Here is a 24,995-nt window from a genome sequence, read left to right as displayed (position 1 = left end):
TGAATTTCCTGGAGTCCAATAGAACATTTCCTCGTTTTAAGTAAGCACCAGGGAATTGTTTCTGTGGGTTTTATTTGCTTACGTGAACTCTGACAAAATTAATGGAATTCACTTGTAAGATTTTGTGAAATGCATGAAACTAAAAAGCTCACATCCTGATCATCACCTCGAACAGCCCATCAATCAGAGATGATGTGGAATGTGGCCTCGCTCAGATGCTGCTCCACCTGGCTGCTGTCTCACTGATCCAATGATTTGCCTTCATTGTTTGAGCCGTGTTACTGTTTCAATATGGCTGCTTTGATCTCCTTGATGCTGCAACAGGAACATTTGTCCTCAGTACAAACGTGTGTGTGTGTGTGTGTGTGAGAGAGAGAGAGAGAGAGAGAGAGAGAGAGAGAGAGAGAGAGAGAGAGAGAGAGAGAGAGAGAGAGAGAGAGAGAGAGAGAGAGAGAGAGAGAGAGAGAGAGAAGAGAGAGAGAGAGAGAGAGAGAGAGAGAGAGAGATTCCCTAAGGTTGGGGCTTTCCAGCCAATTTAGTGATTTCCCAACAAACGAGAAGCATGCTAAGGGGGGAGTGGTAAGTGGGCTGGATCTTTTTTTTTCTCCTCTCTTATCCAGCCCACTCCCCCCTTAACATGCTTCTCGTTTGTTGGGACTTTGTCAGTCTCACAGGATCAGTGTTGACTTGTATCTCTGACGCCATCATCTGACCCCCTAAATTGACTTTTTACTTGGTCATTGGCGGAAACATCACTACAACTTAGACCTTTGGACACCTTCCCCTACAATCCAAAATGATGACGCTGATGTTCTCCTTCTGAAGGATTTCTATTCACCCGCAGCTCTTGTTTCCACTCAGGCGTGTGATTATGTTCACAGTAAGGGAATGTGGGGGTGTGTGTGATGGGTTAGAGAGTGCAGTTTGAGGATAAAGTGTTCCTTGAGGTTTACCTAACCCCTGCATTAGTGGCAAGACCACAGTAACCACCTCCAGATGTTTGAGCGCACAATCTGACCGATTATTTACAACAAGGCCAATGAACATCGCCCTCTTCACACTATAACACTTACTCTTTGCTCCTTCGGCAATGCCCAAGTTAATGCCTAATCTAAGTACAGTCCCTTAATTGCTAAGGCCAAGCCCTGTTCATGGGAAGGAGGTTCCTTGGATGTGAACAGATCAGACATTGCAGACCAGAGGCACACACGCTCAGGGACTCGCCAGACTCGTCTCTTCCTGCCGAGCAACAGGACCTTCAGGACTGACCATAGGAAGCAGCCACCATGTCCAAAAACTCCTCCGTCTCCAAGGCTTTCGCCGCTGCCTTTGTCGTCCTGACCGTCTCTGCCATCACCGGCCTTGTCATCATGATCATTGTGTACAACACTGAGATCTCCTCAATGAACCCGACGCCCCGTCCAACTTTCCCTTCCACCACCGCAGGTCCACCGCCTGACATGCGTCTGCCGAAGAATCTCAGACCTCAGAGCTACAAGGTCCTCCTGTGGCCTCGCTTCTACACCAAAATCATTGAGGAGGTGAATGTCACCAGTCCCAACCAGACGCTTCTCTTCACTGGAAACTCTACCGTTAACTTTCATTGTGTCCAGAGCACTAGCTCCATCTACCTCAACAGCATGTGGCTGATAGTGGCTAATCCTGTGGTGATGAACAAAGACACAAATGAGAAGATCGGTGTTTCTGCAGTGAATGACCAACAAGACAACTCTATCTTCCTGGAGGTCCAGTTGAATAGTGCTTTGGAGGCAGGAGGGAACTACAGTTTGTCTCTGGATTTCAGTGGAGAAATATCAGAATTTCTTTATGCGATTTATGTCAGCACATATGTTGAAGGTGTGCCGGCTCACGAAGGCGATACAAATACAGAGAGGTAAGTAAAAAACAATTAGAAGTTTAAAGCTTAAAGTTTGAATTTGCGACTTATTTCAAACTATTCTGATGGTATATATTTTTGTTTGCAGAAAAATAAAAGAGTCCTGCCAGGGTTTCCCCTAGGAAAGGGTTACGCACCAAATTCGAAAATTCCCAAATGTTACACTTGGTGACTTTAAGACACACAGCATTACTTGTAAAGGCTCCAGCTGTTCTATAGACAAATCCACTTGTTGTACATTTTAGCAGCTCCCCCATCACAGCAGAGTCAAACGTTTCACAGAAACTGAAAGAACGCCATGGTGGTGTTGACCAATAACAACGTAAAACATTCTGACAGGTTCTGTTTTTAATGATCGTTTTCGAGCTTTAGTTGTTGGATAGAATGTGTTGGTGTATGACCTCCAGTCCCTTTTTTTACAGCAGTGTTGTGTGAGTGACTTAAAAATATAATCATTTACTCATTACTTATTGATAATGTAATTGCCTTTCTTTACTAATTACTCAACAGCAAAAGCTAGTTACATCACTTGCTACATTACTGTAACTCGAAGAGACATTGAGGATGTATAAGCAGTGAACTTATATATCTTTAATACAAGTTAACACGTTCTCCACAGAATGTGATGAGACCAAGCCTCCGTCAAACTCCTGCTCAGTCAGGGAAGAGATTACAAAAGATACATTCAGCTAAAAAATAATACAGCAGACTTTTCTTTTGCATTTTATTTCCAAACCCAAAGTGAAACTAAATGTATGTAGTTGTTGGCTGCAATTGACCTTCGCCATGATATTTATAATACAATAAAATCTAAAATCAGTTTAATCATTTACTTGAAGTGAGGCTAGAGATGACCCTACTCTATGTTGAGTAATATGCCTGCCTACGACTTCTTGAGAAAACAATCTTGGTCTATTTACAAGTTAGATTTTTAAGATGCTAGAACAGAAAATAAACAAAGAGACTAAAACAAATCAACAACCAACTGAACTAAACTAACAGAATGGTGTGCTGCTCAAGAGCTGCTTGTGGAGTTCAGTATTCTAGATTAAGCTAGTGTCCCGTTACTGTAATTGATCCATTAATCACAACAGTGAATACAATTTGTGTATTTGAAAGACACAAAGGCGCATTGGTTATTAAAGGAAGTCAATGCTATCAATTCAACGTAATTTATCATGGGTTCTTTTTGATATCCAAAATGTTTCCTCATTACTTGGTTCCAGTGTTCCTGCAGTGTTTACCTGACAATAAAAGGTGGACTGTCTCTCTGTATTCATAGATTCCTTGTCGCCACCAATTTGGAACCAACAGATGCCAGCAGACTTTTTCCTTGTTTCGATGAGCCAGATATGAAGGCAACATTTAACGTGACCATCATCCACAGGAGAGACACGAAAGCTCTTGGGAATGCGGAACAGTCAGGTGAAAAAACAAGCTACTGTCACAATACATCCAATATACTGTACCTCATGTCTCTTAAACATGTCCCTCTGGCGGTACAATAACAGAATGAAAGATCTCATTCCTTGTACTGGTCTTCTTTGTTTCCACTCTCTCAGACTCCAATATTATAGACAAAGAGTGGAAATACACCAGTTTTCATCCAACGCCGATCATGTCAACATACCTGTTTGCCTTCACGGTTTCAGAGTTCAATTCAATCTCCTCCCAACATGACCGTGTGAATATCCAAGTATGTGTGCTGTACATTCGAGATAAACTTCATGTCATGTGTTGTAATGTTGACCTTGGCTAGTGTCAATCTAATTTTAGCAAGTTTACTCTTAATGTTCTGCTACAAACATTTAGAAAAGTTTACTGAGAAAAGTCCAAATGGTTTTGGTGTGGTTTTAATGTCATATCAAAGTCACGATCAGCACTGTGAACCAACACTTCATCCAATAACTGAATCATTTCATCTTTAATGACCTGTTGCTTTTTTAGGTATTTAACATTACATATCTGATTAAGTTTAAGTAAAGAGGATAGGAGGATATCTTCTGTGCTTTATGTTTGCCCATACAGACGTATGCTCGTCCTGAAGCCATTGCAGCAGGACACGCTCAGTATGCGGCCAACATCACCGGAGAGATTCTCAAGTTCTACGAGAGTCATTTTGAAATTATTTACGCACAAACAAAGCTAGGTAAGACTTTGTCTAACAGCAAGAACATGAATACTTTGTCCCATTTCTATATCATTTGATATTTGTATATTCTACTCATTTTGACAGTGTACTTGTTTGCAATGTGTTAAAATGTAAACGTTATGTTGTAACATTCTGTAGCGACAGCAGCTTACTGCCCACATTCTGAAGTCAACCATTAGCTACGACAATGGTTTTCCTATTACAATTAAAAGTTTAACAAATATATATTTGGTATTTCAAAATACAACAGTACAACAAGATGGCAGTACATGTATCATACTTTATCAGAAATATATATTTTTCCTTATCCATGATATCCACCCACACTCGCATCATCTGTCCAAGCTGTGAGCTGTAACCTCGACCTGCTATTCAAACAACAGCAGCAGCAAGAACACGAAGCGTTAGTTTACCTTCCCCCCAGCCTTTAGGAGATCCTTCATTTAGTTGTGTTGCATTATAGGATGAAGTCAGTTGAAGCCAGAGTAAAATCCTAATGATCTTATTAGCAGTAGTAGTCTTAAAGGAAAGATACGCCACCTTTTATGTGGATGTCCAATTAGTATTGATGGTAAATGTAGTGGATTGAAGCCACGTCTCAGTGCGTGCTGTAGTGACAGAAAAGCTGAGTTCTCCTGATGCAAAATGTGTTGTTCCTCCTGCAGCCAGCGGCATCTTTTGACGTGACTGTGATGTAGTTGGAGTTGAGGAAGAACTACAAACTACTTCAGCTTGTGTTTCTCTGGTAGCCAGAGGCCATTTAGAAGTCGTTCAAAAACAGAACTTCCTTTGTTCTCTTCACTATTTTTCTAGCAAAACTGTCTGGAGGATGTTATGGGCGAGTCATAATTTTAGAGTGTTTTGGCTGACTCGAATATTCAGCTGTATTTATACGAGCCAGAGTTTACGGAGAGCGGCAGAGAGGCCGAGGCTGCATTAGGCGTGCAGTAGGATCCGGCCGGTGAGGACCCTGAGCGTCAGAAGCTCACACGCAATGTATCCTGGTTCAAGCAGGAGAAGTCAGCTTTCAACCCAAAATAGCACGCACTGAGGAATTGATTGCCTCTGTGGACTACATGTATCATCAACACTGATTGCACATCCACATCTTTTATTAGATCACCTCCAGAGCAGCTCTGCTTTCCCGAGGGACACCTACTGGATACTCTAAGATAGTAGTGTAAATGTATGTACGTATATCATTTGATCATTTTCCATATCTATGTGATTCCTGCAGATCAAATAGCACTTCCAGACTTGGAACCTACAGCAATGGAAAACTGGGGACTGATCACATACCAGGAGGGAGTGCTGCTGTATGAGAAGGGAGTGTCCTCTCTGCTTCACAAGGAATTCATCGCCATGATCATTGCACATGAACTGGCACACCAGGTCAGAGGGGAAACAACTGTTTGTCTGCTCCCCCTGATGAAAACCACAGAATATGAGTTACATTTGACTCATGAATCAAGCACCAACTGCTGTCACTAATTATAACCCAAGTCATTTTGTATAAGAGCACTGACTAAATGACAACATGAGACTGTTACCTCAACTATTCACATCTTTTTGTTGACAGTGGTTTGGAAATCTGGTGACAATGAAATGGTGGAATGACATTTGGCTGAATGAAGGCTTTGCCAACTACATGTCATTCTTTGCAGTGGACCATGTTGAGCCGACATTTAAATTAGTAAGTTCAGTCCAGATGTTCACCTCTTTCTAATGAGGATCCGGGAAAATGACAAACACTATTTGTATTTGTGTCATTTCATTCATGTTCACTCACAGACTGTTTAAAGACTGTTTAGTAGAACTGATTTCTTTTCTGTTGCTAAGCTTTTCAATTGAAGGCAATCATTGTCATTGAAAAATACACCATGAAAAGAAAGCTTGATGCAAAAAAATACCTCTTTATGTAGTAATGTTACATGTTGTTTTATCTCTTTTTGTGTTCCTCAGAAAGACATGCATATGATGAACAACCTCCATAATGCTTTTGAGCAGGACTCTCTGGCCTCTTCTCATCCTCTCAGCCCTCCGCAGGGAGATATCCAGACCACTTCTGACATCATTCAGATGTTTGATTCTATAAGCTACTGCAAGGTAGAGATTCAAATGAGACTAGAAATGAAGATATACATACATATACCTGTCTGTCTCTCTGTCTGTCTGTCTGTCTGTCTCTGTCTCTGTCTCTGTCTCTGTCTCTGTCTCTCTCTCTCTCTCTCTCTCTCTCTCTCTCTCTCTCTCTCTGTGTCTCTCTCTCTCTCTCTCTCTCTCTCTATATATATATATATATATATATATATATATATATATATATATATATATATATATATATATGCATACCTCAAAATCTCAAGAGAAGCTCTTATTTACTGTACTTGAGAACTTGTCCTGCCTGTTTATATGAGTATCACCCAATGTCTCAAATATATATATCTCAAATATATATATTTGAGACATTGGGTGATACTCATATAAACAGGACAAGTTCTCAAGTACAGTAAATAAGAGCTTCTCTTGAGATTTTGAGGTAGGTCTCATTAATTCACAAAAAACTGAATGCATTTCTCTTCAGTATATATTTGTATGTATATGTGTCTTTATGTATTTTATTTGCAGGTCACTCATATCTGTATACTTTGAATATTCACACATACGTGTGTTTGGTGTTCCCTCTGTAGGGGGCAGCTGTGCTGAGAATGCTCGCAGACTACGTGGATAAAAGGGTTTTTGACAACGGAATCAAAGTAAGTAACTTACTTCTATCCTCATTCAGTTGGGCTGAAATAGTGCTGTACTCCTTATAAATGCCTCTGACAGGGCCCTGCAGCCTGGACCTGAAACTTAAGACTAAAGGTGACTAATGAGTTTATCCCTTAGTGCGTCCTTTTGATAATTCCGTGGTCTGCCATACGACATGATTTACAACATGGGTGGGAAAGCAAACTGCCACACCAAAGTTTTCTAATTTGAAGCCTTAAATGGCGGTATGAAAAATCCTGCTTCAAAAATCACATAAACCCCTTATAATGTTGTGTAATGCCTGGCTCACTTTCTTAAACAAAGATTTACTGAATCTAACAAAAAAGAAAAGCAAAGCAACTAAAGACTTCACTTTTCCTCTTGGAGACTCTCCTCATGCATTACAACACTGTCAGTGCCACATGGATTTTCTTTGTTTTATGAATGAAAAGAAGCTGATTTGGCTAGCTATAAGTAGTGCCAGATACTGGCTCACAGTCTTATGTAGCCACAGCTTCTTCAGAACATGTGGTGAGTCAAAATAAGTGTATTGATTTTCAGTTTCACTTAGCTTCGGTGCAATACTTGCAATACTTATGCCTGAGTAGCATGTTAGCACAGTGCAAAGAAGATGCAAAGAAGCTCTGAGGGCTATCGTGATGGACTAGCACTAGCAAGGTCCTAGCTTGTTAATGTTTTTGCCATTAGCATGCCAGCTACAGTAGCTTACCAACAGCCTTGTCACTAGTCCCTATATCATTAAGCCTCTAGCACAGCCTGTTTCGCAAAGACAATCAGACGATTTTGGCTTTGTGTGGTTTTGGTTTGGTTGCATGTGGTGACCGGGCATTCAGGACTGTTCAGACAGAACTCCACTGGACTGAAGTGGTGTCTAATCTAACACAATCTTTCTCTCAATTAGAAGTGGTCATGTAGTCATGTACCCAAGTTTATTTGAATAAACAAAATTCCCCATCATATATCCAAACCTGATCTGTTGACAATAACACAAGCCCTGTAGTCTAACATGCCAGCATCTGTTTTTTGCTGTTTTGTTGATGCAATGTGAAAAGACAGAGAAACAGGTTTACAATCCCCAATTCAGACCACCTTTATTTACTCCACTGCAGACCTACAACACTTTCTTCATCATTGCTCTTCAAGTGCATTTGACCAATGAGAGAAAACCTCTTTTCATTAAAACATTCTTTTCAACATTACATCCTCTTGTGATCTGCAGCTGTTTGGATATCTTCATGCTATCAGCATCAATTTTCCAAACTTTCCTTCTGAAAAGAATAATTTTGAACGCAGGATGTAACTGTTAGCTATAACCTCTCTCTGGATCTCTCTATTTCTGTGTTTTAGATGTACCTCTCGGACTTAAGGTATAAAAACTCAGACCAGAACGACCTGTGGGAATATATACAAAAGGTAAAGTGTTACATTTTGTCAGGATTTTTATACAAGCAATTATTTTGTTTATGACTGTAAGCAGGATGTCTTGTTTGTTATAAAAAGGATGACAATGCTAATGTCATGGTCGGAATAATCGTTGGTCAGTTAATGGTATTCATATCATAAACTATTAAAGATTTGAGACATGTTTGCAGGCCGTGGACGAAGACGCTGGTCACACCGAGGTTGCCGAGATGATGAACACCTGGACCAAACAGATTGGCTATCCTGTCGTCACCATCAACACTACCAACGGAGAAGTCTACCAGAAGCACTTCTTGTTCAATGACTCCTCCGAATCTAGGTATGAGCCAAATGTGTACACGGCGAGGTTAAAGCTCGGATAATGATCATAACATTCCAGTTCATTTGCAAATTCTATAGAAAATAACTATTGAGTGAGAATCACTGCGCATTTTAAACAAATTAATTAACATCTTTAGCACTAATGGAAACCATTGTGGGCGTGCGTATAAACGAGGAGACGGTAGACAAGCTGTCGAGTCAAAAGGTGTACTTCCCAACAACACCAACAGTGATACAGCGGCAGTAATAAATCATCTCTCCCGAACAGTCACCACAGGTGAACTTATATTCACCGTTACATTTCTCACTTCCGCTAACTCCCCCATTACCCAGAAAGCTCCTCGGTCTTAAAGGAGACGTACCCCCTCTCTTGTGTTCCGTGAATGTCTATGTCCCAAGTGGGTCACCACACCATGTTAAAAAACACAAGAGCCATGGAAAGAAAGGATTACATTGTTGCTGTATTTACTGATAAAAGTTTAATATAGTACATGACATATTGTCATGTCTCCATTTATAAACTATTTCTCTAATACCATATGACTGCAGTTATTAAATGGATAGTTTTTTGGGTAACAGACAACAATGTGTACAGTTTGATGGTAGTATAATCTTTATGTAGGAAGGCTACATGTGGAGTCCCACAAGGGTTAATACTGGGCCCGACACTTTTCAATCCAAATATTAAAGCTGCGCTTATCAATATCTTTGAATAATCAATGGATGAAATGACTGTTTAAAGGTGGCGCTGATATTTCTGAACACCGAGAATTATCACGCAACTCCACAGAGCTTTTTAGTGTCTTTCAGTTTATTATAAATGAACAAATATATAAATGCAGGTTTTAACAATAGTGTAATAATACATTTTAATATTTTCCCAATATTGATTACACAGACTAGATTGTGGTCAACATGCGACACCAGTGTGAAGGATACTGTCAAAGTTTACCTTCCACTGGCTGACTATTATGTGCTTATTATGTTCAAACTCTAGATGGAAAATGTGAGCAAATGCAGTAAAACATGAAACGTGTGTTCCAAAACTGGTTCCAAAATAATGACTCCCTCTTTCAGTATTATAATTTTACATCTGGAGTGTGAGTGTCCATTCGGGCTAGGATTAGAGAAGATCTTTTACCTTCACTATCTTTCCAAAAGCCAAAGTTGGATCATAAATCTGTCCTCCAGGGACTTCATTCCTCCACATTGTCTAACTCCCTCTGAGAATAGTTGTCACCACATATTTAAAGACTCATGTTCATGTGTCTATTTTGGTTGGCAAAATACAGTAAGTTATTGCATCAATGGCACCTTATTAACTGAGTCTTTTTCTGCCAGGCCTGCATGAAATCACTGCAGCTGATTAGATTATATTTTTGGCCATTTGGAGTGTTTGGAAACAATGTGTTGTAACTATGTGCTCGGTTACACTGCCTTGAGTTGCACAATACTTTAACCTGACACAGTTTTAAGTTGCTTTGGCCATTCCCACACCATAACAGCTCTGGACTCTGCAGATAGTTGCTTATTATACAGGAGATTCGATTTCATCTCCACTTCTATAAATCACCTTAAAATGCTTCTCTTTAGATTGTTTTTTGACTCTTCATTGCTCACTGTATAGAAGCTGAATGACGTTTCCCTAGACAATAAGCATCCTGGCCATACCACAACAAGTACTTATTATACCCTGTTTTTTGTCCATTGTTTTCTGTCCGTTTAGTCTTTCGTGGTTCGTCCCGGTCAGAGTCATGTCAAATATATCTGCACCTACTGTCCTACTTTTGAAACCTGGCAAAATAGGTAATGGAGTGCACAACACAGATTCTTGGAATAAACATGTTTTTCCCTAAATCCCTACAGCTTTGTTTTCATATTGGACAAATATCCATGAATTGAGATCTTCTCTGTTTCATCAGGCTCACAGGGGACTAGATATAAATACTCAGGATCTTTGATTGGGTACAACCAGTAGAAAGTTTGATGAGACAGACCAGAGAAAACATGACCATATACACAAGATTACATTTTCTCCATACTTGTTTTTTATTTATATTCATACTATAATATTGATTATTTATGATATTTGCCTTTTGAACAGAAAATAAAGACGAATTCCTTTCGACTAATGGAGAGTGGATCCTGGCAAATGTCAACTGTTCTGGATACTACAGAGTCAATTACAACCCAGAGAACTGGGAACGCCTCCTGACTCAGATGGAGAAAAACCCACACGTGAGCACTGAGCCACATAATGACTTCCAACAACTTGGTCCAGACTGAGACATTCATGGTGTCCAGCGGATAAATTAGAACAAAAATTTGGTCCCCAGACTTTCCATCTAGCGCAACCAGCAGGTCAAAGATAATTGGATTCTACAGCAGCCTGAACAGACAGACCTCTGAGAAACTGCTAATACAGAGACATCTTTATTTGCTTAAACTCAAAGAAATGATCAGTTACTCATACTTAAAGGTCTATATCTGACTCTGAAAGGTAAAAACTTAAATGCAATAATTAATAGATAATAGCATTTTCCCTATGGCATTTCAGGTCATCGTTTCCTACTCTCATGCTGTTGGTAGAATGAGTACAGTTGTAAATGTATTCATAAATGGGATCGTTGCATTGCCTCTCATATTGCTCTTGTTTTTAGCGGATCCCGGTGATGAACAGAGGGCAGCTTGTAGATGATGCATTTAACTTGGCAAGGTAATTACTTGGTTTTAGATTATCCAGACTGCTACAAATCAATTTTCTGTATGTTATGTGTGTAGTGATCACATCTGAATTTTAAAAACAGGGCTGAAATAAGGTCCAGTTGGTGCCTGCTTGATTTGACTAAATCTAATCTCTGTACTCTTCAGGGCCAAAATTGTCGAAGTGACTCTGGCTCTGAATTCAACGCGCTTCCTTCGGAATGAGAGAGAGTTCCTTCCCTGGGAGTCAGCAGTCAGGAACCTTGAGTACTTTGTCCTCATGTTTGACCGCTCCGAGGTGTACGGACCAATGCAGGCAAGTGCCATTAAAACATCCTTTTTAACTCGTGATATTCAAAATGAAAAATGTATCTTGTTTTCTAACATGACTAACTGAATTGACCTGTATTGATGTAGAAGCTGCATTTAACAGACTAGATGTGATTGCCCTGTGGTGTCAATGTCCATCCCTCATCAGATTATGAACAGATTTACAGTAAGAAGGGTTATACTGCTGCGTGTGTTCCTGTAACTCTGCTGTAAAGCTCTCTCTTCCTACAGGTGTATCTCCGTAAACAGGTTGAAGGCCTGTACAACTCACAGAACCAAAGTGAAGTCCCAACGGATCACTCCTCACAGTAAGGAAACAGGAGCTTTTCTGCCCTTAATTACTCCTCAGCAGATTTACACATGTTCGCAGTTTACAGTTCTACAAATTCACAGTCTTCACAGAGTGCCCATGCAAAACAGTTGTGTGAGTTTACACATCATCAGTTGTACACATGCTGGTGACAGTGTAGAGGGGACTTGTGCTCATACATACTGTGCTGTGCTTGTATGGAACCACTTCCCAGGAATAGTTTCAGATGAAATATAAAATGATTGAATGAATATCTCTGTATGTGTGGCACTTTACCAAATCAACAAAAACCTAGCAACAAAGTTCTCAAGCAACCAACCTACCAAGATGTTTTTACATGAGGACTAACATGTAGGGCACTGATGACGTATTACAATGTAATTCATCTACTCTCCAAATTCACTTTTTAATAACACTTTCAAATACTTTGCCACCATAAATTACATATCAGATAAATCTTATCCATTATGAATATGAATGCATTTTTATTTTAAAAAAAGGCAGCTCTGTCTTTTTTAAAATACATTACATAACATTTAACATCACTTAATACCTACACACTTATACTATAAAATGATATTGTGCTTCATTCCAAGGCACACCCAGATCATCGCCATACAGGTGGCCTGTTCCAACAGACTCCCAGAATGCTTAGAGATGGCTACAGAGATGTTTGCTAACTGGATGAACAGCAACACCACGGAAAACAAGTACGGACACGAGGAAATAAGTATAATTACCTTTCTACTTCATACCTGCTGAAATGATCCTAAACTTGAGGACTCTATTTGTTTAAGTGGTCCCAATGTAATAGCGTCCTTTCTATTCCGTTGCTTCACACTCCAGCAATGACTTAGCAAAGGTAGGTGTCATTATGATCACTTCTCTGTGTTAATTGTTGGTGCCTTCTGTTACTCCTCTGCATTGTGGTTCTTATCATTAAAGCTGCACTTGGCAGGATGTTTACTTTAACGTGGACTCATAAATCACATACTGTGGCGACCATGGAGCACGCCATCATATTAATTGAGAAAGTGTTTGCCAAAACAAAAGCTGGAATCCAGGTGCAACTTTAAAGTAGAGAGACACTGACTCCTCATTACATGTGTATGCTGTATGTGCTCATCACATACAGACATCATGTACATGCATGAAAGTGTGTTAATACATTTGCAGTTCTGATGAAGGGAAAATAACTGTGTGTGTGTGTGTGTGTGTGTGTGTGTGTGTGTGTGTGTGTGTGTGTGTGTGTGTGTGTGTGTGTGTGTGTGTGTGTGTGTGTGTGTGTGTGTGTGTGTGATTCAGCATCCACCCCAACCTGCGGTCTGTAATCTACTGCCAGGCTGTGGCGGTTGGCGGGAAGGAAGAGTGGGAGTTTGCCTGGAACAAGTTTCAGAGCTCGAGCGACACCTCTGAGAAAGACCAGCTCCGTGAAGCTCTGGCCTGCACCAAGAAGATCTGGCTGCTCAGCAGGTCACATTCCTACTGTGTTCATAATAACTTCTTCTTGCTTTGCCTTGCCTTTCATTATGGATACACCTGTGATAAGGTGACTTCCAAACACGCAACAAGTCAGCGTCTTCCTTATCTTGCAGATACCTGGAGTACACTTTGAACCCTGAGATGATACGTCTAATGGATGTTGCTTCCACTATTAACCATATAGCGAATAACGTGGCGGGGCAGGCGCTGGTCTGGAACTTTATCAGGGCGCACTGGGAATACCTCCATATGTGGTAGGTTCTATTGCTTTATTTCATAAATAAGTATCAGATTGTGGAGTTGGGTTTGACCAATATAGACTTGAAGAGGATTACATGATGCTGATGTTTAAATTTTGACAGATTTACATGAAAATTTATGGTTTAACCCAGAATATACAGTATGCTTGTGAGGGTGGAGAAGAACCTAAGAGAGCAGTGTGAGAACTCTGACCTCAGACATTCTATGGTGTACAGTTCACCTGATAAATGTCATTTTGATATTTGCTTTATTTATTTTTTAGCTCTCCACTAACTTCAGCCGCTTAATGTTTCACGATGTTCACCAGCTGTTTGCTGTTTGGGTCTGTTTGGTGCTGAGCAGTGCACCGTGCAGTTTGTGGGCCGTGAATCCCAAACAATGAGCCAAACAAGGTTAAAGGGCTGGGTAGGGATGATGAGAGACTCAGAGTTGTTATAATACTCTGTGGGTCAGTCATTTCATCCATTGTTAGTATACAAATATTGATTAGTTCAACTTTAGAGGTACAGATCGACATTTAGGCAAATATGCTTGAAGCCAGTGTAATGAGAATAATACTTCTTATAGCTGCACGACATGACAAACACACAATTGTTGTACGACTTTGCTCTACAGAGACTTTCAGCCTCTTAAGCTCATTATTTTGGTTTTCCGGTCTGCAAATGAACGGTTGGGTTCAGTCTCTGCTGTCACCAGCACCACTTCCAGCCGCAGCATGCACAGTATATTCCCTGCCCGGCACCAAACGGTGACAAAGTTGGAGACTAGCTAATAAAGACAATCGGATACCAAGCAAAGCAAACTATTTTCTCAAGAGTTGGTGGACACCAAAACGGTGGTAAAAAGAGAGTGACCCTTACCCTGTGATAATATGTCAGATTATATGTTCACGTCAAAAAACATCAATAACTCAAGGATTGAAGGATAATTTATGTCATTCTGCAACACGAGATTGCACAACAAAATGCAGTTTTAGCCCATTTCATTTATACTATACAAAAAAGACAGAACAAACCAAACAGAACCAAAACAGTAGTGCATTTTTTGAATTTCATCAGGAGGAATATAAACAAACAAAAGCAATGATGAATTCTATGGGCAGATAATATGGCTGGCATCTTTCAAATTTGACATCATGGAAACATTGTCCAACAACTTTGACGTTTAAGCACCAATTGGTGTAAACTCAGAGTCTGTCTCTCCGGAGTCCTGGGCTCTGTCCTGCGGTGGCCTTTGGTCCGGCTGGGCGGACAGAGGACGCCAACATGTGGCGGGCGCCTCAAGCTCTGCTGCACTTTATCCAATCCCCACACTTCCTTCTCTGATATGGATTCGTCTATCTTCGTTATAGGCCATACCATTTAATGGCAAACCATTAAAACTAAAATGTAGCAAAATTCACGGGAGGTACCGGCCGCTGCATTTACATTTGCCACCGTCTCCATAGCAACAATGCAGCTAGGAAACTTTGAACCTAGTTTAGATAGACCTGGCTCAGGTTGTGCTGTGGCATTACAGCTTAGCGACATTGATTACACAGGACAAATAAGATACAATGAGCATTGATATGCACACATTTAGTACTGTTTTATGTTAACAGTCAAGGAAGACCCTCCACCACCTCATAGCTCTGACTCTGTTGTACTTAAAGACAGTATCATCCCCACACTGTATAACTGATGTCTCCTTCTAACCCTAAGCACAGTGTTGGCTGCCCATGTGTTTCCTTCTTCACAGCTCTGTCTCATGACCTGCTCTGAGGCCATGAGCTGCTAGCTGAGAAGACGAGACTGTTGTTAGTGTTGTCTTTAAGGATGTGAGCCCGGTGCTGCCTGTGGGCTGCTGTTCACAGAGGTCTCTTGACACTGAAGTGACATGCGGTCGAGTCACTTGAATAAACAAGCAGTGCCATAAAAGAACAGACAACAAGAAAGAGTGTCTTATGAAAGTACAAAGGTCTTGTTATTCAATCAGTGCTTATCATTAGCTCTCCTTCATAAAGTCCCCACTGTTTTGCCGTTGCCAGGAAGTTAAATAGATTGGTATCAAAGTTTAAATAGACATAACAGACAATGTTTCATTTCATGAGCACACAGTGACACCTGAGATTATTCTAAAACAAACCATCAGAAGGAATACAAATTTCTCTTTTAATCAATATATATTTCATACATATCATATAATCCAATTCATACTTCATGTTTACAGAATCAAATCAAATCAAATCAAATGTATTTCTATAGCCCAATATCACAAATGACACATTAGTCTCAGTGGGCTTTACAGACTTTACAGCATACAACACCCTCTGTCCTTAGACCCTCGCACCGCACAAGGACACACTTCCTAAAAGAAACCCCATAATTAAAGGGGAACATGTTAGAAACCTCAGAGAGAGACTGAGGAGGGATCCCTCTCCCAGGATGGACAGACTTTAATAGATGTCGTGTGTACAGGATAAACAACATAGTAACAATACAAGATATACAATTCATGTGACAAAAAAACAGTATAGGCCTACGGTGTATTAGGTAAAACTAATGGAGTGTCATTAAGGTTTAGTGCTGAGTTTTTGTGTTGACTTTGTGGTGGTTTAGCAGTCTGCATGGGTTTGTGGTGTTGTTGAACTGCGTTGCACTACACTGAAAACGGTTTCTAACATTTTGTCCACCCGTCTCTGCTACCAGGCATGGACCCGAGCTGATCAGGGGAGTGACCAGAAGGTTCTGCACTCAATTTGAACTGGACGAGGTAATTAATTTATGTTTTATTGTGTCAAAATGATAATACGGCATGCAATGACGTCAAGTGGAAACTCCTCTTTCCAGTCACGCACCACTAATTGTTTTATTTATATTCAACAAGTAAGTTGATACACCCTGATATCTTATCAGAAGTATCTCTGTCATCGTGAGTGCCAGCATGTTAGTTTTACCTCTGAGCCCAAACTCCAAATGTCTCTTGTTGTTCCATTTATCTATAGTTTAAAAGGACAAGGCTGGTTATATTCTATAGTTTTCTTATTGTCGACAAGTCCCATTAACAGACTAACAAGGATTGTGTGTGTATCAAAGCTGGATATATATATATTCTTCTTGTGTCATGGAGCTTATTGTTGTTGAAAGCACATCATTGAGCCTCACTGTTGCACCTTCAATACCATGAACACACACTAGTTTATTTTGACACAATCCCACAGTTTCTACCAAACGTTATTCAAACTGGAGTTGTAATGTATTTTCGGCTGATCTACTTTGCTGTGTGACAATGTGTGGTGGACTGAACATGTCCTTTTGATGACGACGTCGCTGGCTGGTTTTATCAGTCGCGTATAAATATCTGCAAAAAGACAGACATGGAATCCCTTGGGCTGATATCAAGTCATTTATTCAATTCAAAGTGCAGCAAAACATAAAGATTTTACTCATGAGGACCATTTGGCTTCACTACTACATAGACCACAATTAAGTAGTTTACTGTCTCGCAGTTTCACCAAAGGGCCTCAAATGAGCTTTTACATTTACCATATAAACTCTAGCATAAGAGGAATGTCTCTTCTTCTTATTGGTCAATGTAGGCCTTTGTTGGTGCGGTAGGCGCGTCCACGCCTCTCGGCAGTTTTATCTTTGGAGTCTTCGGCCATCCTCTGAAGGAGGGTGAGCCAGGGAGTTTTCCTTATTTGGTGTCGGATGTAAGAATGGGTGCAGTTATCTGCCCATAACCCTCAAGGTCTTTATGACCACCTGTTGTTCAGTACATCTCTGCTCAGGGTCTTTTCAGGGTACAGGTTACTACAGTTCAGAACAACACCTTCTATGATAGTGGAAATGGCATCTTTTCTCACACTCATCCCTTATCTGGTCACATTCTAGACGAAGCTAGCTTCATTCACAAAGTGGCTCAAGGTTTGAAACTCTCTGTGTGTGATTAATCTTTTCAACATAGCAATGCATACAGTACATTAATCAAGGTATAAAAGTACAGTGTGAATCTAAGAAAAAGCAAGTAAACATGTTACCAGTTTGGTAATACATGCATGATTTCCACAACAGCTAGCTAATTAAGCTAACGTTAGCTCCGGTTGACCTCGCTGGCTCATGGCTACATGCTATCATACTAAAAGTGTGATGATCCATGTAGAAGACATCGTGAAGTTTTAAGTTTGTTTTAAAAGTAGCGACACAAAATAATGTAGTATGAAATTATCCCTCCCATGCCTAGTTACGGTAGCCAAGGGAGGGGAGGGCTTTAGTCACTTTTATTGACGACAGTATTTGTTGATGACAAGAAAAACATAAAACAACAGCCAGCCTTGTATATGCTCGCCTGCAAAGTAGGCAAAGAAAAGTAATAATTATAACTTATGACGAGGTAGGTAAGGCCTCCATTTCTCTCTGTGGTGAATGCAATGTGCTTCTATAGCAGTAACCTAACATCAGTGTGTGTGTGTGTGTGTGTGTGTGTGTGTGTGTGTGTGTGTGTGTGTGTGTGTGTGTGTGTGTGTGTGTGTGTGCACAGCTGGTGAAGTTTTCTATAGAGTATTATCAGAGTACTGCTACCAGAAGGGCCATAGAGCAAACCCGAGTCAACATCCAGTGGGTCAGCCAGAACAAAGACATTATACTTCAGTGGTTTGAAAGAGAAACTGCTTTGTAGACTGGGAAACAGACCTGATTGTTTTAGAGCCTCGCACATCAGTGGTGCGAGCAGTTTGTAATTCTTTAGCTGACTTTCCTCTCCACTAAATCCACTTTAAAAACAAGAACTGATCGAGAGCGAATCTCACTTAATCAGAAAAAGAATAAGAGGGAAAAATTCCCAAACTGAAGAGTGACTGTGCAGCATCATAAGACTGAAGCTAGTATAGTACTGACTCAAGAGAGAAATGTTTATGTATGTTCATTATTTATACAGTCAAAGTAACACGATATTTACTCCACTGTTTGCACATGATGCTTTAGCATCAGTCAACTTTAAAATGTAGTTGTATTTGTTTGTTTGAAAATGTTTCAGGTTTGATAATAAATGTGAACATATTTACTTTTCAAAATCACTTTTGTTCTTGTTGCTTATGACCAAAATGATTTTACAATCAAAACTTTTCTACAGTAAAAGGATTGAAACTTCCAATGGGTATATTAATCTCCTAGCTAACATGTGGAGGACAAACACTAGTTCATTGGAAGAGCGTTGTGTTACTTCCTCTGTGTTATGGGGAACATGTCTGTTTGTGCATTATGTATGTTGTAATCAAGGATCAACATTGTTCTTGTATGTTGCTGAAATTGTTATTTTTAATAATAAAATATTGACATTGTTTTAAAGTGTGTTGAATCCTTTAATCCAGCACGTTATTTTTTAATGATACACATTTACTACAATGAGATGACCATGATAATAATGATAGCCAATAACATATTGTCTGTGACATTACCAGAATACCTTGAGGTTTGGATACTTTGTTTTTTGGTGACATAACTTTCCACTGGATTGTTTTTGAGCCTATGTTTATTGTCCAAAAACAGTGGATGTCCATGTCTCGTGACTGAGAAGATGAGGAGTATATGTGCATAGATTAGGACTGTAGAAATAATAATTCATATTTCAGCGAGCGACGGAGAGAGAGCTGAACCCAGCGTGCCGTTTGATTAAACTTAGAACCAAACAGGAAATAGTAGAAGAATTAGCCAAGAAAGATTTAAAATGCAGAGATCAAGTTCCAGTCCCATAAATATGGGGAATCTAATCCAAAGTATACAAGCATCACAGCTAACAGCCAGATACACTCTGCGCAGCTGGAAGAGTCTAGTACCACATTGTAGAAGTGACACAAGGTTTCCAGCCCCAAGGCCACATATGTAAGCGTTTAAGTTCCCCAAGTGAAATGTCCAATCTGAAGACAGAGAGACGGGCATGGATCCAAGCTGAAGCAGTCCAACCAGGATCCTGGAGCAGGACCAACAGATCACACTGTCCTCAATCATCCTGAGAGAGAAACAAAGTGGCAGAAGGGTTTGAAAACATCACCTGCTTTGTATGTATTGTGAACAGCAGACGCAGCCACAGCGGGATTCTCCTGCCCACTTCCTGATGTTTTGTATACGTGAAGCAAAGATGCATAAATGGAGGCTCACACTTAAGAACTATTCTTCATGTCTTTTGGTAGGAAGTGATCCAGATACCCTACTGTGTGACAGAATCAAACAGCTACAATGACAACTTGTTGAAGGGAAGGGAATCCAGGCTACATTACTGGAAGTGAGGCAGGTTTTATTAGCCCTTGTATATAAGCTTGGGTTAGATTTGAAATGTGTCCTCACCCATTCATCCTCCTCTGCTCCCTCTCCCTCTCCCTCGGCCTTCTGAGTGCTGACTGCGTCTGCTTTGTTGGTCATAATCTTGTCCGTCCACGATGCTCCAGCCTTTCCATCTCCAGCAAAGTTACACTTGGTCACCGTGCCGCCGTCCATTTTGGCTAAGGCGACTGGAAGCACAAAAGTGATGAAGAAAGTACAAATATTTAAGTGCTTCAGAAAAACAACAAGACATACAACACAGACATAACAAAATATAAGAATAAAAAAGTGAAAGATCAATTAAAACTAGACAAAGGGAAGTCTGAGCAGTTTTCAGCTGCTTATTGAAGGTGTTCACAGGTCTTACGTATTTCTTTTTAAATACTCCTGACTAATTAAGCAACAGTCAAAAGTTAAAGTTTGGAAAAGTTTTATCAAGACTTTAAACAGTAAAACTCAGCTGATCTGCTGTGTGGCTGTGGTCTGATCACATAACCCCACAACTGTCATCAGATCCAAATTCCAAGGTAAAATCTTTATTAGTTCAGAGAAATATGTGACATCACCTTTTTTCCAACTGAGCCCCGCCCACCTCTAAACAGTGAAAAAACTGCTTTTTTGCCACCTCTACTTAACCCTGACTGGAATATCAAAGGGCTGGATTGCTCATGCGGTTACTTGTGGAACTGTGAGAATTCTAATTGACTTACATTCCATACCTGTCAACATTGAAATTTCAAAATAAGGGAATTTTTTTGGCGGACTCCGCCCATATTTTTAACAACTCTCAGCCCCCCAGCCCCCACCCCCATATAATGTAAATGTAAACACATAAGGGACGGGTAGGCTCATTCAGGAAATATATGTTTATGTAAATTATGTATTACTTGTACAGACATGTTTATAAGATGTATGTATTTTATTTATTAGTTAATATCATCAATTTAGTTGATGATTGATGAGTTGTGTGGCTTTTGTTTCCCCCGACGAGGACTTCCTTGCGATGGCAGAGTCGGGAAACATGTCCGCTACACTGCAACTGAAATCATCACAGAAGCTGAAGGCTACATTATTTTTGGTCACTTGGTTTACCTCCGACACAGTTCTTGTCACACATGAAGTCATTGACAGAGTATGTCTTTGTGCCTCTTGGCGTGCTTGTGCTTGGGCGATTGTTATTACTGGCGAACATCGCTTATTCCGCCGTGTGCGATGCTAACATCTGAACGGCACACTTTACAAAAAGCACGAGTTTGCCCGACTCTGCTTTTAATAAATAAGGGAAGGTCTCCTCTCATTTGTTCAGGTACTTACATAAAGTTTTAACTTGTTTGGCAGGTACAACTGCGTCTCCATGTATCTCCCGTTCACTGTGACTCTCATCATATGTTTCTTCTTCTTCTGTGTTATTGTTCCTGTTTTCTTCTTCTGTGTGTTTACTTGCGGATAACCTTTTTCAGCTAAAGTTAAACATAATACTGCCACCTGCTCTATCAGAGGCTACTTTACACTTTTTTTAATTAGGCCTTTTTTTTATTTTTTGAAAGGTTAAAAATACGGGATGATTACGGGAAAATATGTAAACGGGAGAAAAACAGGATAGAAGTAAAAATACGGGATAATCACGGGAAAAACGGGAGGGTTGACAGGTATGTTAATGTATGGGGAGGTATACTCCCCACTGCCATGGAGGTCAACACTAGGACGAGCTTGAGAACGTGAAGGTCATAAAAACAAAACGACCCTCTGGCTTTGAAAACAGGCCCATCTTTTGAAGTCAGAAAACAAATTAAAGAGCTCTGACCATATCTTGTACTGCTTTTGTATCCCTGAATAAAGATCCACTTCAGACTACTGCCTTTAAACGGGTAGCCTGAAGCTCCAGCAGAGTTCAGACAGCAGAGTATTCTTTACTTTTATAAGAGCATACTAGATACACAGGCGCTCTTTTCTGTGTTTCAACGGTAAATACGTGGAAGCCGCTAAGCAGTAATACAAACTGACATATGAAAGGACTGTTTCCTCTGGTCTTCAGCCGTACATCCTGTCCTGTTTCCAGCTCTGTTTCATCCATCTCTGACTCCGGGTACCAGAAGGCCCAGGTCCCGTCGAGGTGGTGCCTGTCAGTTATCTTCAGCAGCTCCACTTTGTTCACCATCACTGACAGCTGCTCCTCAGACAGACGGTCTGACTCCCCTTGAGCTTCCACCTCTGTTTGGACAGAAAATGTGCATCAAAGCCAACAAAGTTATAAGTTATGTACTGGCACTGAAAGCTCAGCACACTGCAACTTAACAACACATATGCAAATAGAAAACACAAGTGAAGAAAAAAAACGCCTTCACCAATTTGACAACACATGCGCAACATTTAGAGAAAACACAATTAAATGCAGGATTAATGGGAAATGTGCATGTTTTTCTTTTGTTTCAACTATCTTGGATTGTATAGTTCAGATGTTATTGCAGACATTTGCTGTTAAAGCTGGGGTACCTACAGTATCATAATGAGCGTAAACTACCAACATGCTATTGTTAGCACACACAGCTGTAGCTTTAGCAATATGTCTGCCTAGCCTCGTGGTAAACTCTGTTCTCACACAATGCACAGGTGTACAGGCAGAGTGTGTGCAGGTATGTGTACAGGCAGAGTGTGTGCAGGTATGTGTGCAGGTAGAGTGTGTGCAGGTATGTGTATAAATCTGTATAAATATACATATATATACATATAAATATACATATATATATATATATATATATATATATATATATATATATATGTATATTGTATATATGTATATATATATATTATATATATATATAGATGGATATATGTATATATATATATATATATCAGCCATTCTTAGATAGATATATATATATATATATATAATATATATATATATTATATTATATATATATATATATATATATATATATATATTATATATATATATATATATATATATATATATATATATATATATATATATATTATATATATATAGATGGATATATGTATATATATATATCAGCCATTCTTAGATAGCAGTGCAGGCAAACACATGCAATGTGAATCTTAAACTACAACTATACGGAGAACAAGAAACTCCAAACAGAATTAAGTCAGAGAGGAAAGGAAATATGGAAACATAATCAAATGTTTGTTGTTATCTACTCACTGTAGGAGGACATGAGGAAGCCAGTGTTGACCTTTTTGGTGTCACTGAAGTTTGGCTCGATCTCCTTCCCACTGGCATCAAACTTCCTCTGATGGATGCGGCTGGGTTTGATGTACAGCACATAGAAACGGGCCTGCCAATGACCGAAACAAAGAGTAGCTTATGTTTGTTATTGTTTAATATGTCCACAATGCTTACACAGATAAGGATTTGGGCAATCTTCTGAAGTTATTTCTGACACAACAAAGAAGGAAGTGGTTTCTTTTAGAGCATAAACAGAGCTAAAGCTATTAGTTTCCGTCACTGGCAGATGGTGAAAGAAGAGTTTAAACAGTTCAGTAAAAGACAAAAAGAGCAGGATTGAGGAACACTTGGACACCACTGGAGTTTGCCTTTAGTACCTTTTGATTGTTGCAATCTCTGATCGCATGTCTGGAAACATCCAGTAGCTTTCCTTCTAGAAGAACCCCCTGGCCACTGTGTGGGGGGAAATCTAATATCATAATAATTCTACTTCCACTTGTAACTTTGAATTCTGTTGCTTATAGGAGAACTATGTGCAACGCCTTGAAGAGTTCATATTCCCTTGAATGGAGACCTACAAACCAAACTCCTTTCAAAAAACGGTCAGATATGCAGACTGAACAACAAGCTTAAGTCTTTATTTCGACAGCCGTCATTCTGTCGTTTTCAACTTTTGAGCTATAAAGTGGTTATTCGCCTAGTGTACACTTTTGTGAAGTGACACATGACAGTGGGCGTTAGCTAGCAGGAACTATAAACACCAATAGTTACAGCATTTACAGTTGTATTGAGATTACAAATGCTGCCGAATATATCTAAACTCTAGGAAAGTAAAGGTCCGATTTTCAGTGGAGTTTGCTGTTGTCTGTATTCAAGGAACATGATGCATACTGAGATACTGTAACTAGAAGTCATCTGAACACCGTCTCGTGTACTGTACCTGTCATACGCAGAGGGAGACCACACGCGGTCAAAGTTCTCATTGTGTACTGGTTTGTTCTGTAACGACGTGCTGTGATAAATCCGGCTCATCTTTAGTAAACTGTTACTTTTCCTTTCTCCGAAATTTTTCCTGTTTCCTCCTTATTTCCTGTTCCTGCATGTAGCGGCGTGAGAGAGGTGCGCTCGATTTTCTACACAGCCCGTGCCGACGTGAGAAAGCTGTGCAAGAGATGAGGGAAAAGTATGATGCATGCGGTGATAAACAAGGTCTAAAACACGGATAAATATAATAATAATATAGAAGTTCATTTCATACAGGTATTTGTCATCTGTTAATGTTAATCATTTTCTATGCTGCTTTGGCAATATACTTTACTGGTACGTCATGATAATGCATTTATGTATTTGATAGCAGTGGTGGTCCGTCAGGGCCAGCAAGGCCTTCTCTGCTGGCCTAAACATCATCAGAATATAAATTTAATTTTATTAATATTTTTTCCACAAATATGTAATAAATTATTCCCCATAGTCTATTCTCTTCATTTCATAGCTTTCCTCTTGGTTGCGCTGCTTCCAGCCTCAGATCGAGATTTGGAGGGCTGGCCTTTATGTTAGAGCTTTTATCCAATCATATTTCAGCCATAATGTGTTGCCAGGGTCCAAGAAATCTGCCCTTAGGCCTTCAGAATCAACAGTGCGGGTGCCTGTCGCTTAAAGTGAACAGAGACAAAACTGTGGCGTTAACCAATCAGATTTCGAGTCGGTCGTCACCGGGGCCAGCTAGCAGGCGTAAGATAACGTCAGCATGTTTATGTCTTTTGATTGGATACGCACTATTGAGAGGCAGAGCTATGCAGAGCTAGCAAACTGAACTTGAACAAGCTAATTTAGATTTCCACAAG

The 24,995-nt window shown here is 39.9% G+C and overlaps 2 protein-coding genes across 2 annotated transcripts; one reads left to right on the top strand and one right to left on the bottom strand.

Annotated features, from left to right (window-relative positions):
* The first annotated feature begins 1,013 nt into the window (after positions 1 to 1,013).
* Positions 1,014 to 18,969, top strand: anpeplb (alanyl (membrane) aminopeptidase-like b). Its single transcript, XM_029434145.1, has 20 exons — positions 1,014 to 1,894; positions 3,180 to 3,322; positions 3,460 to 3,593; positions 3,926 to 4,046; positions 5,287 to 5,441; positions 5,629 to 5,742; positions 6,012 to 6,155; positions 6,740 to 6,805; positions 8,169 to 8,234; positions 8,414 to 8,562; positions 10,291 to 10,370; positions 10,669 to 10,802; positions 11,225 to 11,280; positions 11,436 to 11,583; positions 11,829 to 11,905; positions 12,504 to 12,617; positions 13,213 to 13,380; positions 13,503 to 13,643; positions 16,338 to 16,401; positions 18,169 to 18,969. Exons 1-20 carry the CDS (start codon positions 1,287 to 1,289, stop codon positions 18,304 to 18,306), a joined length of 2,820 nt encoding a protein of 939 aa, XP_029290005.1. The 5' UTR covers positions 1,014 to 1,286; the 3' UTR covers positions 18,307 to 18,969.
* On the bottom strand, positions 17,022 to 24,306 carry arpin (actin related protein 2/3 complex inhibitor). The gene is made up of 6 exons (XM_029434144.1): positions 24,092 to 24,306; positions 23,529 to 23,604; positions 23,128 to 23,260; positions 21,951 to 22,157; positions 19,971 to 20,134; positions 17,022 to 19,635 (listed from the first exon to the last, which is right to left on the bottom strand). The coding sequence occupies exons 1-6, from the start codon at positions 24,181 to 24,183 to the stop codon at positions 19,627 to 19,629; spliced, it is 681 nt and encodes a 226-aa protein (XP_029290004.1). The 5' UTR covers positions 24,184 to 24,306; the 3' UTR covers positions 17,022 to 19,626.
* Between the last annotated feature and the right edge of the window lie 689 nt (positions 24,307 to 24,995).

This window comes from Cottoperca gobio, chromosome 6 (genome assembly GCF_900634415.1).
Source record: "Cottoperca gobio chromosome 6, fCotGob3.1, whole genome shotgun sequence".
In the NCBI taxonomy this organism is placed as follows: Eukaryota; Metazoa; Chordata; class Actinopteri; order Perciformes; family Bovichtidae; genus Cottoperca; species Cottoperca gobio.
The sequence above is the reverse complement of the archived record's forward strand: the minus strand, read 5'-3'. Positions and strand labels throughout refer to the sequence as shown.

Bases quoted from the DNA above. Each gene is read 5' to 3' on its own strand.
- anpeplb (XM_029434145.1), top strand. From the start codon at position 1,287: ATGTCCAAAAACTCCTCCGTCTCCAAGGCTTTCGCCGCTGCCTTTGTC. The intron at 6,156-6,739 runs GTAGAGATTCAA...TTCCCTCTGTAG, and splicing joins ATTCTATAAGCTACTGCAAG to GGGGCAGCTGTGCTGAGAAT. The intron at 10,803-11,224 runs GTGAGCACTGAG...TCTTGTTTTTAG, and splicing joins AGATGGAGAAAAACCCACAC to CGGATCCCGGTGATGAACAG.
- arpin (XM_029434144.1), bottom strand. From the start codon at position 24,183: ATGAGCCGGATTTATCACAGCACGTCGTTACAGAACAAACCAGTACAC. The intron at 23,605-24,091 runs GTACAGTACACG...CCCCCCACACAG, and splicing joins TCTCCCTCTGCGTATGACAG to TGGCCAGGGGGTTCTTCTAG. The intron at 20,135-21,950 runs GTCAGTTTGTAT...TTGTGCTTCCAG, and splicing joins AGGAAACAGTCCTTTCATAT to TCGCCTTAGCCAAAATGGAC.